The sequence below is a fragment of the Panulirus ornatus genome, chromosome 7 (assembly GCF_036320965.1).
Source record: "Panulirus ornatus isolate Po-2019 chromosome 7, ASM3632096v1, whole genome shotgun sequence".
Taxonomy (NCBI): domain Eukaryota; kingdom Metazoa; phylum Arthropoda; class Malacostraca; order Decapoda; family Palinuridae; genus Panulirus; species Panulirus ornatus.
Genome location: NC_092230.1, coordinates 28265523 through 28281841, shown reverse-complemented (window position 1 = coordinate 28281841; position 16319 = coordinate 28265523). Strand labels below are relative to the sequence as shown.

The following is a 16319-nucleotide window of genomic DNA, read 5'->3' as shown; positions in this document are numbered from 1 at the left end:
CCTACCAACCCACGTTAACAACCACCCACCCCATCAACCAACGTCAACACTCCCTCACCAACCCTCGTCAAAAGTCATTCATCAATCTAGTTTCTTAGCCACTCTCCCACCAACCCACGCCAACACCCACTCACTTCCAACAACCCATATCAACAGTCACTCACCCCCAATAACCCATGCCAACAGCCACTGGTCCCCACTAGCCCATTGTCAACACCCAGTCATCATCACCATCTAACGTCAGCATCAACACCCTCGCCAACCCGAGTCAGCAACCATTCACACCCCACCACAGCATGTCATCAGCCACTCTCCTCTCCAAGCCACCTCAACTCTCCTTCCTTTCACAGGACCAAGGGCTGGGGGCATACGTCAATACCGTGGTGGTCCAGCACGACGATGACCTTATCTTCCCCGGCGACCTGGCTTTTGACCTCAGATGCCACGATTCCGTCACAGTCAACGCTACCATGCCGGGGTAAGACCTACATCCCCTGTTAACTGTCTCCTGGTATGGCTTCTTTGTATTATAGGCCTGACCTCTGACCTGATCCTTGGTAGTGAAGGACTGGTCTGTAATTGCTAGTGACTGTGGTCGAAAGATATAAACAAGGTAAGTCTTCCTTTTACAAAAATGAATTATTTGACAACAAGGTGGAGTACAGAGGACTTTTTTATGTCCCTCGGGAAGCTGGAGGCGGAACGTTAGACTTAGGTAGAGACCTTGAGACTCACTGGTAGACTGTCCTGTGACAGCCTGTGAAGGAGCTTTTAAAAGGGGATGGTGTCGAGAGCATATCTGTAACCTGTGGTGTGTCAAGGGTAAGCGAGCTTGGAAAGATTAGCTCATCTTGTATATCAAGAGATCATGTGGCGGCTGGACTGTTCTGCTCCCGTTCTATTTAGAAAATGTGCAAGCTTGGTGATAACCATGAAGAATGTATGATATTCAGGGTGGTCTTCGCTGCTCGGCTTCGTTATTCCTCAAGGCGTTAAAACACAGCTGACTCGCAGCTCCAGTATCTGTGGCTAATTAACTGGGCTAAGGTGTATATTACAGGTCTTCCTTCTGACCCACATACTTCAATTCAAAATTCACATCATCATGTTCTATGGTAATAACGTCGTACTCAAGAGGTTATTGATGGAAATTCCTACTGATACATGATTTAGTGATACCATTTCTAGCAACCTCCATTTCTTACACTGCACCTTACTGTTAAAACTTTTTATTCACAATCATCATATTCAGGCAAAGAAGCAAGGCAGCTGTTCCTAAGTAAGATACCAGGCTATAAAACTGTGCAAATGCTGTGTTACTAATGCCTACTACACCTGTGCAAGCAGTTAAACTAAAAATGTGACGCTGCACTTACAGATATAATCACTGTTGGTATTGGAATTAAGATGGATGATATGAAGATATACAAAGGTCAACAGGTGCCCGATTTTTAGAAAATTTATTGATGTGTGGATATAGTGGAGGAGAGCATGTAATAACTGAAGGTCTTGTTGATAGAGTGCCTGTAATACCACAGGATTATAGTGATGGAGTACCCCTAATACCACAGGATTATAGTGATGGAGTGCATGTAATATCACATGGTTTTAGTGATGGAGTGCCTGTAATATCACATGGCTTCACTGATGGAGTGCTTGTGATATCACATGGTTATAGTGATGGAGTGCCTGTAATATCACATGGCTTCACTGATGGAGTGCTTGTGATATCACATGGTTATAGTGATGGAGTGCCTGTAATATCACATGGCTTCACTGATGGAGTGCTTGTGATATCACATGGTTATAGTGATGGAGTGCCTGTAATATCACATGGCTTCACTGATGGAGTGCTTGTAATATCACATGGTTTTAGTGATGGAGTTCTAGCAATATCACAGGGTGATAGCGATGCAATGGAAATACTATAAGGTTCTAGTGATGGAGTGTTTTTAATATCATAGGGTTATAGTGATGGAGACTTTGTAATACCTCACGGTAATAGTAATGGAGTGCTTGTAATACCACAGAGTTGTAGTAATGTATTGTTTTGCAATACCACATAGTGTCACTGGTCTGATACCAGTGGTATGATGATAGAATACTTGTAACTCCAGTTGCAACATCAGAGCATTTGTGATACCACAATGGTATTGGTACACATGATATACTGATGTTATAACAATAGTGTCCTTGTAATACCACTTGTACAACCTCACTAACAACACTAGAATATTGTTAGTCATATGGCAACTGCATGATTTGGCAGACACATCCAAACACGGCGACTTCCACGGTGTCAGAATGGAGACCAGCAACACAGTGATTGACTATCATGATACCTCCTTCCCTCAAGGAGTGAATGAAGCTGTGGAATTGTATTCCTTCGTCTTACCGTATTCCTTTAACTTTTCTACCTTCAAACATCAGATTTACAAACCCCCTAAGGGACTCTGATTTAATTGGTTTATTCCATTTTTTTTTTATCTTTTTTTGTCTTGTCATCAGAGATAGCCATGATTGGTGTATATTTTGCCCATGCCAAGTCAGTCACTCTCTCTCTCTCTCTCTCTCTCTCTCTCTCTCTCTCTCTCTATATATATATATATATATATATATATATATATATATATATATATATATATATATATATATATATATATTCTTGGAAAGGAGACTTGTGTGAGGAAGTACCAAGAGAGATTGAGTGCAGAGTGGAAAAAGGTGAAAGCAAATGACGTAAGGGGAGCGGGGAAGGAATGGGATGCATTTAGGGAAGCAGTGATTGCTTGCGCAGAAGATGCGTGTGGCATGAAGAAGGTGGGAGGTGGGCAGATTAGAAAGGGTAGTGAGTGGTGGGAAGAAGTAAGATTGTTAATGAAAGAGAAGAGAGAGGCATTTGGACGATTTTTGCAGGAAAATAGTGCAAATGACTGGGAGATGTATTAAAGAAAGAGGCAGGAGGTCAAGAGAAAGGTGCAAGAGATGAAAAAGAGGGCAAATAAGAGTTAGGGTGAGAGAGTATCGTTAAATTTTAGGTAGAATCAAAAGATGTTTTGGAAGGAGGTAAATAAAGTACGTAGGACAAGAAAGCAAATGGGAACATCGGTGAAGAGGGCTAATGGATAAGTAATAACAAGTGATGGTGATGTGAGAAGATGGAGTGAGTATTTTGAAGGTTTGTTGAATGTGTTAGATGATAGAGTGGCAGATATAGGGTGTTTTGGTCAAGGTAGTGTTCGAAGTGAGAGGGTCAGGGAGAATGGTGTTAAAAGAAGGGGATGACTGTGTTGTTGACTGGTTGGCAGAATGCTTGCATAGTGCCATTGTACAAAGGCAACGGGGATAAAGGTGAGTGTTCAAATTACAGAGGTATAAGTTTGTTGAGTATTCCTGGGAAATTATATGGGAGGGTATTGATTGAGAGGGTGAAGGCATGTACAGAGCATCAGATTGGGGAAGAACGGTGTAGTTTCAGAAGTGGTAGAGGCTGTGTGGATCAGGTGTTTGCCTCGAAGAATGTATGTGAGAAATACTTAGAAAAACAGATGGATTTGTATGTGGCATTTATGGATCTGCAGAAGGCATATGAGAGGTTGATAGAGATACTCTGTGGAAGGTATTAAGAGTCTCCATGGTTGTTTAATTTGCTTATGGATGGGATTGTCAGGGAGGTGAATGTAAGAGTTTTGGAGAGAGGGGCACGTATGCAGTCAATTGTGGATGAGAGGGCTTGGAGAGTGAGTCAGTTGTTGTTCGCTGATAATGCATCGCTGGTGGTTGATTCAGGTGAGAAACTGCAGAAGTTGGTGACTGAGTTTGGTAAAGTGTGTGAAAGAAGAAAGCTAAGAGTAAATGTGAATAAGAGTAAGGTTCATTAGGGATGAGGGACAAATGAATTGGGAGGTAAGTTTGAATGGAGAAAAACTGGAGGAAGTGAAGTGTTTTAGATATCTGGGAGTGGATTTGGCAACGGATGGAACCATGGAAGCGGAAGTGAGTCATAGGGAAGAGAAGGGGCGAAGTTTCTGGGAGCGTTGAAGAATGTGTGGAAGGCGAGAACGTTATCTCAGAAATCAAAAAAGGCTATGTTTGAAGGACTAGTGGTTCCAACAATTCTATATGGTTGTGAGGCGTAGGCTATAGATAGGGTTGTGCGGAGAAGGGTGGATGTGTTGGAAATGAGATGTTTTAGGACAATATGTGGTGTGAGGTGGTTTGATCGAGTAAGTAATGAAAGGGTAAGAGAGATGTGTGGTAATATAAAGAGTTTGGTTGAGAGAGTGTATTGAAATGGTTTGGTCACATGGAGATAATGAGTGAGGAAAGATTGACAAAGAGGATATATGTGTCACAGATGGAGGGAAACAGGAGAAGTGGAAGACCAAATTGGAGGTGGAAGGATGAGGTGAAAAAAATTTTGAGCGATCGGGGCCTGAGCATACAGGAGGGTGAAAGGCGTGCAAGGAATACAGTGAATTGGAACGATGTGGTATGCCGGGGTCGACGTGTTGTCAATGTATTGAACCAGGGCATGTGAAGCGTCTGGGGTAAACCTTGGAAAGTTTTGTGGGGCCTGGATGTGGAAAGGGAGCTGTGGTTTCGGTGCATTACCCATGACAGTTAGAGACTTGAGTGTGAACGAATGTGACCTTTGTTGTCTTTTCCTAGCGCTACCTCATGCGCACGCGTGGGGAGGAGATGCCATTTCATGTGTGGTGGGCTGGCGGCGAGTATTGGATGCGGGCAGCATGTATGAATATGTACATGTGTATGTATGTCTGTATGTATATGTATGTATACGTTGAAATGTATAGGTATGTATGTGTGCGTGTGTGGGCGTTTATGTATATACATGTGTATGTGAGTCGATTGGGCCATCCTTTCGTGTGTTTCTTGCGCTTCCTCGCAAGAGCGGGAGACAGCGACATAGTATAATATATATATATATATATATATATATATATATATATATATATATATATATATATTATATATATATGTATATATATATATATATATATATATATATATATATATATATATATATATATATATATATATATATCATATTCATTATACTTATTCGCTGTCTCCCGCGTTTGCGAGGTAGCGCAAGGATACAGACGATAGAATGACCCAACCCACCCACAAACACATATATATACATAAACGCCCACACACGCACAGATATATACCTATACTGAGTTTGGTAAAGTGTGTGAAAGAAGAAAGTTAAGAGTAAATGTGAATAAGAGCAAGGTTATTAGGTACAGTAGGGTTGAGGGTCAAGTCAATTGGGAGGTGAGTTTGAATGGAGAAAAACTGGAGGAAGTGAAGTGTTTTAGATATCTGGGAGTGGATCTGGCAGCGGATGGAACCATGGAAGCGGAAGTGGATCATAGGGTGGGGGAGGGGGCGAAAATTCTGGGAGCCTTGAAGAATGTGTGGAAGTCGAGAACATTATCGGAAAGAAAAAATGGGTATGTTTGAAGGAATAGTGGTTCCAACAATGTTGTATGGTTGCGAGGCGTGGGCTATGGATAGAGTTGTGCGCAGGAGGATGGATGTGCTGGAAATGAGATGTTTGAGGACAATGTGTGGTGTGAGTTGGTTTGATCGAGTAAGTAACGTAAGGGTAAGAGAGATGTGTGGAAATAAAAAGAGCGTGGTTGAGAGAGCAGAAGAGGGTGTTTTGAAATGGTTTGGGCACATGGAGAGAATGAGTGAGGAAAGATTGACCAAGAGGATATATGTGTCGGAGGTGGAGGGAACGAGGAGAAGAGGGAGACCAAATTGGAGGTGGAAAGATGGAGTGAAAAAGATTTTGTGTGATCGGGGCCTGAACATGCAGGAGGGTGAAAGGAGGGCAAGGAATAGAGTGAATTGGATCGATGTGGTATACCGGGGTTGACGTGCTGTTAGTGGATTGAATCAAGGCATGTGAAGCGTCTGGGGTAAACCATGGAAAGCTGTGTAGGTATGTATATTTGCGTGTGTGGACGTATGTATATACATGTGTATGGGGGTGGGTTGGGCCATTTCTTTCGTCTGTTTCCTTGCGCTACCTCGCAAACGCGGGAGACAGCGACAAAAAAAAATATATATATATACATATACATACACAGACATATAAAACATATATACGCATGTACACACTCATACTTGCTGCCTCCATCTATTCCCGTCGCCACCCCGCCACACATGAAACGGCACCAACTCCTTCCCCCGCGCGCGCGCGAGGTAGCGCCAGGAAAGACAACAAAGGCCACATTCGTTAACACTCAGTCTCTAGCTGTCAAGTGTAATGCACCGAAACCACAACTCCCTATCCACGTCCAGGCCCCACAAAACTTTCCAAGGTTCATCCCAGACGCTTCACATGCCCTGATTCAATCCACTGACAGCACGTCGACCACAGTGTACCACATCATTCCAATTCACTTTATTCCTTTCACGCCTTTCACCCTCCTGTATGTTCAGGCCCCGATTGCTTAGAATCTTTTTCACTGCATCCTTGTACCTCCAATTTGGTCTCCTGCTTCTCCTTCTTAAAAATCGAGAGGGGAGGATTTCCAGCCCCCGCTCCCTCCCCTTTTAGTCACTTTCTATGACACACAAGGAATACGCGGGAAGTATTTTCTCCCCTATCCTCAGGGATATATATATATATATATATATATATATATATATATATATATATATAGAGAGAGAGAGAGAGAGAGAGAGAGAGAGAGAGAGAGAGAGAGAGAGAGGATGTGTGGATCAGGTATTGCTTTGAAGAATGTATGAGAGAAATACTTAGAAAAGCAAATGGATTTGTATGTAGCATTTATGGATCTGGAGAAGGCATATCATAGAGTTGATAGAGATGCTCTGTGGAAGGTATTAAGAATATATGGTGTGGGAGGCAAGTTGTTAGAAGCAGTGAAAAGTTTTTATCGAGGATGTAAGGCATGTGTACGTGTAGGAAGAGAGGAAAGTGATTGGTTCTCAGTGAATGTAGGTTTGCGGCAGGGGTGTGTGATGTCTCCATGGTTGTTTAATTTGTTTATGGATGGGGTTGTTAGGGAGGTGAATGCAAGAGTTTTGGAAAGAGGGGCAAGTATGAAGTCTGTTGGGGATGAGAGAGCTTGGGAAGTGAGTCAGTTGTTGTTCGTTGATGATACAGTGCTGGTGGCTGATTCATGTGAGAAACTGCAGAAGCTGGTGACTGAGTTTGGTAAAGTGTGTGAAAGAAGAAAGTTAAGAGTAAATGTGAATAAGAGCAAGGTTATTAGGTACAGTAGGGTTGAGGGTCAAGTCAATTGGGAGGTAAGTTTGAATGGAGAAAAACTGGAGGAAGTAAAGTGTTTTAGATATCTGGGAGTGGATCTGGCAGCGGATGGAACCATGGAAGCGGAAGTGGATCATAGGGTGGGGGAGGGGGCGGAAATTCTGGGAGCCTTGAAGAATGTGTGGAAGTCAAGAACATTATCTCGGAAAGCAAAAATGGGTATGTTTGAAGGAATAGTGGTTCCAACAATGTTGTATGGTTGCGAGGCGTGGGCTATGGATAGAGTTGTGCTCAGGAGGATGGATGTGCTGGAAATGAGATGTTTGAGGACAATGTGTGGTGTGAGGTGGTTTGATCGAGTAAGTAACGTAAGGGTAAGAGAGATGTGTGGAAATAAAAAGAGCGTGGTTGAGAGAGCAGAAGAGGGTGTTTTGAAATGGTTTGGGCACATGGAGAGAATAAGTGAGGAAAGATTGACCAAGAGGATATATGTGTCGGAGGTGGAGGGAACAAGGAGAAGTGGGAAACCAAATTGGAGGTGGAAAGATGGAGTGAAAAAGATTTTGTGTGATCGGGGCCTGAACATGCAGGAGGGTGAAAGGAGGGCAAGGAATAGAGTGAATTGGATCGATGTGGTATACCGGGGTTGACGTGCTGTCAGTGGGTTGAATCAGGGCATGTGAAGCGTCTGGGGTAAACCATGGAAAGCTGTGTAGGTATGTATATTTGCGTGTGTGGACGTATGTATATACATGTGTACTGGGGTGGGTTGGACCATTTCTTTCATCTGTTTTCTTGCGCTACCTCGCAAACGCGGGAGACAGCGACAAAGCAAAAAAAAAAAAAAAAGAATATATATATATATATATATATATATATATATATATATATATATATATTCTTTCTTTTTTCTTTCATGCTATTCACCATTTCCCGCATTAGCGAGGTAGCATTAAGAACAGGACTGGGCTTTTGAGGGAATATCCTCACCTGGCCCCCTTCTCTGTTCCTTCTTTTGGAAAATTAAAAGAAAATGAGAGTGGAGGATTTCCAGCCCCCCGCTCCCTTCCCTTTTAGTCGCCTTCTACGACACGCAGGGAATACGTGGGAAGTATTCTTTCTCCCCTATCCCCAGACGCTTCACATGCCCTGGTTCAATCCATTGACAGCACATCGACCCCGGTATACCACATCGTTCCAATTCACTCTGTTCCTTGCACGTCTGTCACCCTCCTGCATGTTCATGCCCCGATCACTCAAAATCTTTTTCACTCCATCTTTCCACCAATTTGGTCTCCCACTTCTCCTCACTCCCTCCACCTCTGACACATATATCCTCTCTGTCAATCTTTCCTCACTCATTCTCTCCATGTGACCAAACCATTTCAAAACACCCTCTTCTGCTCTCTTAACCACACTCTTTTTATTACCACACATCTCTCTTACCCTTACATTACTTATTCGATCAAACCACCTCACACCACATATTGTCCTCAAACATCTCTTTTCAGCACATCCACCCTCCTCCACACAACTCTATCCATAGCCCACGCCTCACAACCATACAACATTGTTGGAACCACTATTCCTTCAAACATACCCATTTTTGCTTCCCGAAATAATGTTCTCGACTTCCACACATTTTACAAGGCTCCCAGAATTTTCGCCCCCTCCCCGACCCAATGATTCACTTCCGCTTCCATGGTTCCACCTGCTGCCAAATCCACTCCCAGATTTCTAAAACACTTCACTTCCTCCAGTTTTTCTCCATTCAAACTTACCTCCCAATTGACTTGACCCTCAACCCTACTGTACCTAATAACCTTGCTCTTATTCATATTTGCTCTCAACTTTCTTCTTTCTTACACCTTACCAAACTCAGTCACCAACTTCTGCAGTTTCTCACATGAATCAGCCACCAGCGCTGTATCATCAGCGAACAACAACTGACTCACTTCCCAAGCTCTCTCATCCACAAGAGACTGCATACTTGCCCCTCATTCCAAAACTCTTGCATTCACCTCCCTAACAACCCCATCCATAAACAAATTAAGCAACCATGGAGACATCACACACCCCTGCCACAAACCTACATTCACTGAGAACCAATCACTTTCCTCTCGTCCTACATGTACACATGCCTTACATCCTCGATAAAAAACTTTTCACTGCTTCTAACAACTTGCCTCCCACACCATATATTCTTAATACCTTCCACAGAGCATCTCTATCAACTCTATCATATGCCTTCTCCAGATCCATAAATGCTACATACAAATCCATTTGCTTTTCTAAGTATTTCTCACATACATTCTTCAAAGCAAACACCTGATCCACACATCCTCTACCACTTCTGAAACCACACTGCTCTTCCCCAATCTGATGCTCTGTACATGCCTTCACCCTCTCAATCAATACCCGCCCATATAATTTCCCAGGAATACTCAACAAACTTATACCTCTGTAATTTGAGAACTCACTCTTATCCCCTTTGCCTTTGTACAATGGCACTATATAAGCATTCCGCCAGTCCTCAGGCACCTCGCCATGAGTCATACGTACATTAAATAACCTTACCAACCAGTCAACAATACAGTCACCCCCTTTTTTAATAAATTCCACTGCAATACCATCCAAACCCGCTGCCTTGCCGGCTTTCATCTTCCGCAAAGCTTTTACTACCTCTTCTCTGTTTACCAAATCATTCTCCCTAAACCTCTCTGTTTGCACACCACCTCAACCAAAACACCCTATATCTGCCACTCTATCATCAAACATTCAACAAACCTTCAAAATTCTCACTCCATCTCCTTCTCACATCACCATTACTTGTTTTCACCTCCCCATTAGCCCCCTTCACTGAAGTTCCCATTTGTTCTCTTGTCTTACGCACTTTATTTACCTCCTTCCAAAACATCTTTTTATCCTCCTTAAAATTTAGTGATACTCTCTCACCCCAACTCTCATTTGCCCTTGCACCTTTCTCTTGACCTCCTGCCTCTTTCTTTTATACATCTCCCACTCATTTGCATTATTTCCCTGCAAAAATCGTCCAAATGCCTCTCTCTTCTCTTTCACTAATAATCTTACTTCTTCATCCCATCACTCACTACCCTTTCTAATCTGCCCACCTCCCACGCTTCTCATGCCACAAGCAGCTTTTGCGCAAGCCATCACTGCTTCCCTAAATACATCCCATTCCTCCCCCACTCCCCTTACATCCTTTGTTCTCACCTTTTTCCATTCTGTACTCATTCTCTCCTGGTACTTCCTCACACAAGTCTCCTGCCCAAGCTGACTTACTCTCACCACTCTTCACCCCAACATTCTTCTTTTCTGAAAACCTCTACAAATCTTCACCTTCGCCTCCACAAGATAATGATCAGACATCCCTCCAGTTGCACCTCTTGGCACATTATCTTCCAAAAGTCTCTCTTTCGCGTGCCTATCAATTAACACGTAATCCAATGACACCCTCTGGCCATCTCTCCTACTTACATACATATAATTATGTATATCTCTCTTTTTAAACCAGGTATTCCCAATCACTAGTCCTTTTTCAGCACATAAATCTACAATCTCTTCTCCATTTCCATTTACAACATTGAACACCTCATGTACACCAATTATTCCCTCAACTACCACGTAACTCACCTTTGCATTCAAATCACCCATCACTATAACCCAGTCTCATGCATCAAAACTACTAACACACTCACTCAGCTGCTCCCACAACACTTGCCTCTCATGATCTTTCTTCTCATGCCCAGGTGCATATGCACCAATAATCACCCATCTCTCTCCATCCACTTTCAGTTTTACCCATATCAATCTAGAGTTTACTTTCTTACACTCTATCACATACTTCCACCATTCTTCGTCTGTTTCCTAGCACTACCTTCCTGACGCAAGAGACAGCGATTAGGTATAATAATGAATGAATGATGTGCACACTAATTCCTTGTTAACTTGACAGGATCAAATCGAAGATCACCCTGGTTGACCCTGACCCTGGTTCCAAGTCGACTTCCAAGGACGAGGTAGCAGCAACTTCGTCCTCCAGTGTGGTCACTCTCACACCTGCCAGGGTTACGCCTCCCAAGGTAGAGCTATAGCCAGGGGGCAGAAAATGCCACAACTTCCTCCACATGACCTAGCTATTATTGCTGTTTGACCTTCAGGTCACAATAAATGAGGTCTGATGTCACCTAAGGCCTTAGAACATGAGGTTATGGTTCACTTTGGGCCACTGTATATGAGGTAAAGTGTCACTCCAGGCTTCAGTATACGAGGTTGTAATACTTCAGGCCCAGTATTTGGGGCCAGAGACCAGTCCCGGCTTCAACTTATGAGACTGGGAGATCACCACTTTTTGATATACAAGGTCTGTAGTCAACATCTGTATGCTAGGTGTGAATCACTTCTCTCATCTTCAGAGTAAGAAGTCACATCAGATCACGTTGCGTGAGAAGTTACATCATTTCACACAAGGTCATAGATCAGCTGAGGCCCTAGTGCATAAGGTTAGAGATTGTCACTGGTCATAGAATATGAAGTCCAACATTACCTCAGCATGAGGTCATGAGTCACCAGACTTCAATGTGAATGAAGGAGGGTTACCTGAGACTGCAAAATATGGAGCCAAGGGTTACTTTTGTCCTGGTTTACAGGGTCAAAGATCATTTAAGGTCACAGATCATAAGGGTAACTTTGGTCAGTGGTAAACAAAGCCAAGTCACCTCCAACCAAATTGCACCATATCAGAGTTTATGTTAGTCTCAAGAATCAAGTGGATCTTATTGCTTGGATTGGTAAAACACATTTGTATTAACCCTTGCGTATGCCAGTACAACCCTTAGGTATGATAGCTTGACCTTTGGCCTGACCTATAAAGGTCAGGCCATACATACCATTTAGCCCAAGGATCAGGTGTCACACTGTCATGTTAAAGAACAATGTGAACTATTTGGATAAAAACATCAAGATCTGATACCTGACCAGTGTGATCAGACATCTGGCTCTTAACTCTTCAGGTGTATTGTGTCTGATTGTTTAACTGCAAGTAAGTGAAAACACACAACGAAATCTGTTTTAAACTGGGTACCATCTGGTATGTGGGAGAGAAGACAAATAATAAAGTGTTAACAGGGTCATGATACCCTTGCTGGCAAGACACTTCTGCTGCAGTGATTAGGGAAAACTCACCACGACACTTGATCTCATAGTAGGTAGAGGTAGGGAACCCCAGGAGGGTTCTCCTCACCTGTAGGGCAGACACAGGAAGCTTAGTATTGTAGTTACAGTGTCACGGCAAAATCATGTGGGGGCGGGAATCTTTCTTTCTAATTTTAATCTTTTGTCTCTCAATTTCCCATATGTTCATTATACTGAAATAGGTTGAATAAATGTCAGATGTCCTTGTTTGTGTCTACTTGTAACTTATTCTTAAGTATGTTTCTCTTTTTTTATCTTTGAAATTTTTTGTCCACCTTCGAAATTAAGATGAAATAGAACAACAGTTTATTCTGTTCAAGAAGGTTTTTTTCTTTTACCTTTACTGATCTGTATTAGCCCCTAGATCACAGTGGTATTATCCTTGAATAGGACCAAACATCCCTTGACCACAATGGAATGGCCTTTGGGTATGATGTGACCTTTGACCTGACCCATAAAGGTAAAGCCATCATATACAAGGGTTATACTGTCATGCTTAAGGGTCGTTTGGTTGTGCTCAAGTATCATGCCATTGTGTACAATTAATCAAGCCGTGCCTGGTGGCCTGTTGGATCTAGTATATTGTCCATCTTTGGCACTGACATCATCACAGTCAGCAATGAAGAGGAAAAGTGTACAGTTGCCTGATGTAGCAAGAAGAGCACCATCCTGTCATTTTCTTTCATGTACAGTTTACAGTTAAAGTTTTCTCTTTTTCTCTCTCTTGTACTTTCCAATGACTGTTTTTAAGACCCTGTGCGTTTGGCTATGGATGTGTATTTATCACCTGCAAGTGCCTATTCTGGATGTTTATCATTTTCACTTGTGGACAACCTCCCGGAACATTTTCCAGAATTTGTGTCTGTAATATGTAGTATAGTTTTGAGTTTCTACTTAGCAGTGCATGTATGTCTACAGATGTGTATTGTCATTTTGTTTTCCTTTCACAACTGTTTTCTGTTTGAGGTTAAATTCATCTGCTTTCACTGTGTTCTAACTTTTGTTTATGATCACTGATGTTTATATTTTGTCGGTAATGTGTTGCTATCTGTTGATTATTTCATGTGCCTCTGCTGTACACTTACATCTTTGTGTAGTGTCTTTCATTCAATGTGAATCCTTGCGCAGCACCCCACTTTTAATTTTTCTCATGTGTCTCTTCACACACATACTCAAAGCCTACAGAGAAGCTTCTGTACACCTGCGTTCTGAACTGTGTATCTGTCATCAGTTATATGTTTCCATGCACACCTCTATCACTAGGCTAAGAGCATCTTTATGCAGGTTATTCCCCTGTGTGCTCTAGGCTATCTGTGCTTGTATTCTAATGGATCATATTATCTACGACAATCAGTCATGGGCGTCTGACTGGTAAGTGTTCTGATTGGTGTGCGTACCTGATTGATTTGTGTTGTAGTATGATGAACTACAGCCAACAGTGAGTAAAAATTGCTTGAGAATTGCTAAAATATTTCTGGAAAAATGTTTTTGTTATGCTGTTCATTGAATGAACTAAAATTTTAGGGTAGACTTTTTTTGTAATTTTACAATAAAATGAAAGTTCATAATGACTTTGGTAATTTTCCCCTCAGAAAAAATTAATATATCTCTGTATTTCTCAAGAAGTGAATCTTGTTGATTTATGAAAATTGTAAAAAAGTTTCAGCTGATTCTTGTATTCTGAGAATAGAATGCTGAAACGGTTTGTTTTTGCAATATACTTCAAATACATGTCCTTAATGATAGAGGAGAAAAACTATTAAATATGTATTTCCTGTGTGTTGTTAAAGGCAAGAAGGTATAAAATACATTTAACCCTGCATAGTGAAAAACAATCTAATACTTTCCCACCTCAACTTGTTTGGTACTTAGTCTTATGCAGCAACACTAACCCCTTCCTATCTAAGCCATTTCATAACCATCCACCTACTTCCACATTGAAATATGAAGCTTAACCCTACCCACACTTCAGCAACCTATTCTTACACCGATCCTCCCTCTTTTAGCATATTCTTACCATAACTACTCAGCAGACACTAAGCATTCACCCTCCACAAACTCAGTTTTGAAATCTTCTTCAGTAGATATACACCTACTTGTTACTACCCTCCAAGTCACACTATCTTGTTTGTTCTCTGGACTCCATTCATTTCATCAACATCACATATTGAGGGACATCTCATGTTGATTCAACTTTCACATGGACACCAAACACTACAGCCTTTTACTCATCCCACCACTTCTTGACATGGTCTCAGCCGGTGGACATGGCGAACATTGTTACTCCTCATCCATAGAAATGACTTACCTAAAGAAATGGATTCAAACCTGAGTATGGTTGTGGATGAGGAATGTCAAAAATTGTATCAATTCATAAAGTGACTATGAAACACTCCAAAGTTGGTCTGATACAAGGCTGATGAAATTCATCCTAGGTGAACACAAAGTAATAAAGATGAGACAGCAAATGAAATACTTAACATGAACACTTATGCCTTTCCTAGGATTCCCTCTTACAAAACTCCAATAGTGCTCAGGAAGTTAACGATAGCTAGTGATAATATGTGTTTCTCTTGGTGGGGTAAGTGAAGGGCAGTTGAGGGGTAGGTCTTGGGTGTCTCTAGTGTGAAAGTTGGATCTTAGGCATGAGAGATCCTGTTATATGCTTATAATGTTGAAGAACACAGAGAAAATGTGACTTACTCATCAGGGGCATGTAGTGTCAGATGGGTGTATGTCTGACAAAATAGATTTCAAGAGTGGGTTAGAGGGTGGTAGTGTGGGGATTGTTAAGTCATCATGTTGTGAATAGATTTTGACAGTGTCGTTTTCTAGGAATGGGGGACCTGTCAGTAAAGGTTGCTGAAGTGTAAAGCAAAAGCAAGTTATGTTTTTGCACAGAGGTTGCTGGATGGCTGTGAAATGGTTTGGATGAGAGGGGGCTAGTGCTGTATTATGGAACTGGTTGCCAAGAATGTTGAAGTGGGATTGTATTGGAGGAATATTCAGGCACCTAATATTTGAGATTCCTAAGCATCCTGTAATTCTTCTGAGTGTTCAGTTTTCTGTGGTTTGTAGTTTTATGTTTGCTTTTGACAAAGTGAGTGACCAGGTAGGTGGAGCAAAGTGTGAATCAAGTGTTTGGTTAGAAGAATGTGTGAGAAACATTTGGAGAAAGTGAGTGATCTGTATGTGGCAGGAGAAATCATATGATTGGCTTGATAGAGGTACCTCATAAAATATGCTACAGTTATATGGGGTGAATGGGGTTACTAAATGCAGAGGAGTTTTTATCAGCAAAATAAGGCATGTGTGTGAGAAGAATGAGTTATTCGTAGTGAAGATAGGTCTGCATCAAGAACATATGATTTCATCATAGCTGTTTATGAAAGAGTGCTAAGGGAGGTACATGTGAATGTCTCAGAGCAAGTATGCTGGAGGTTCGGAACATGGGAGAAAATTCAACCACAGTTTACAAATGATATATGACCTATGGTTGACGAGACACTCCAGAAGCTGGTGACAGAATTTGGGAGTATATGTAAAAGGAGAAAGGTAAGAGTACACTTGAACTAAAGTAAGGTAATGAGGTGTAGCGAGGGGTTGAGAGATTGGTCAAGGGGACAAAGGTTCAGGTTGCTTAGGTGTAAAGCATGGGTGAGCTTACTATTTCCATATTGGGGTTGGTGATTGGCTGTTAAGTGCTTTGTGCTGGAGGGATCATATGCTTTTGCAAAGAACTGAGTCTCGAGCAAGTTTGACAGTTCACATTCACAATTCTATCACAATTTAGCAAAAATCACAGAATGGCTAGAAACATACAACTGGA

At 41.9% G+C, this 16319-nt stretch overlaps 1 protein-coding gene across 1 annotated transcript in view; it reads left to right on the top strand.

The window, feature by feature from the left end:
• LOC139749471 (uncharacterized) overlaps positions 1–14058 on the top strand; it is a 36520-nt gene extending 22462 nt beyond the window's left edge. Inside the window, exons 3-4 of the mRNA XM_071663378.1 lie at positions 351–478; positions 11253–14058. Coding sequence (XP_071519479.1) covers positions 351–478; positions 11253–11391 — 267 coding nt within the window. The 3' untranslated portion in view covers positions 11392–14058. The remainder of the gene's footprint in view (positions 1–350; positions 479–11252) is intronic.
• Positions 14059–16319: the final 2261 nt, after the last annotated feature.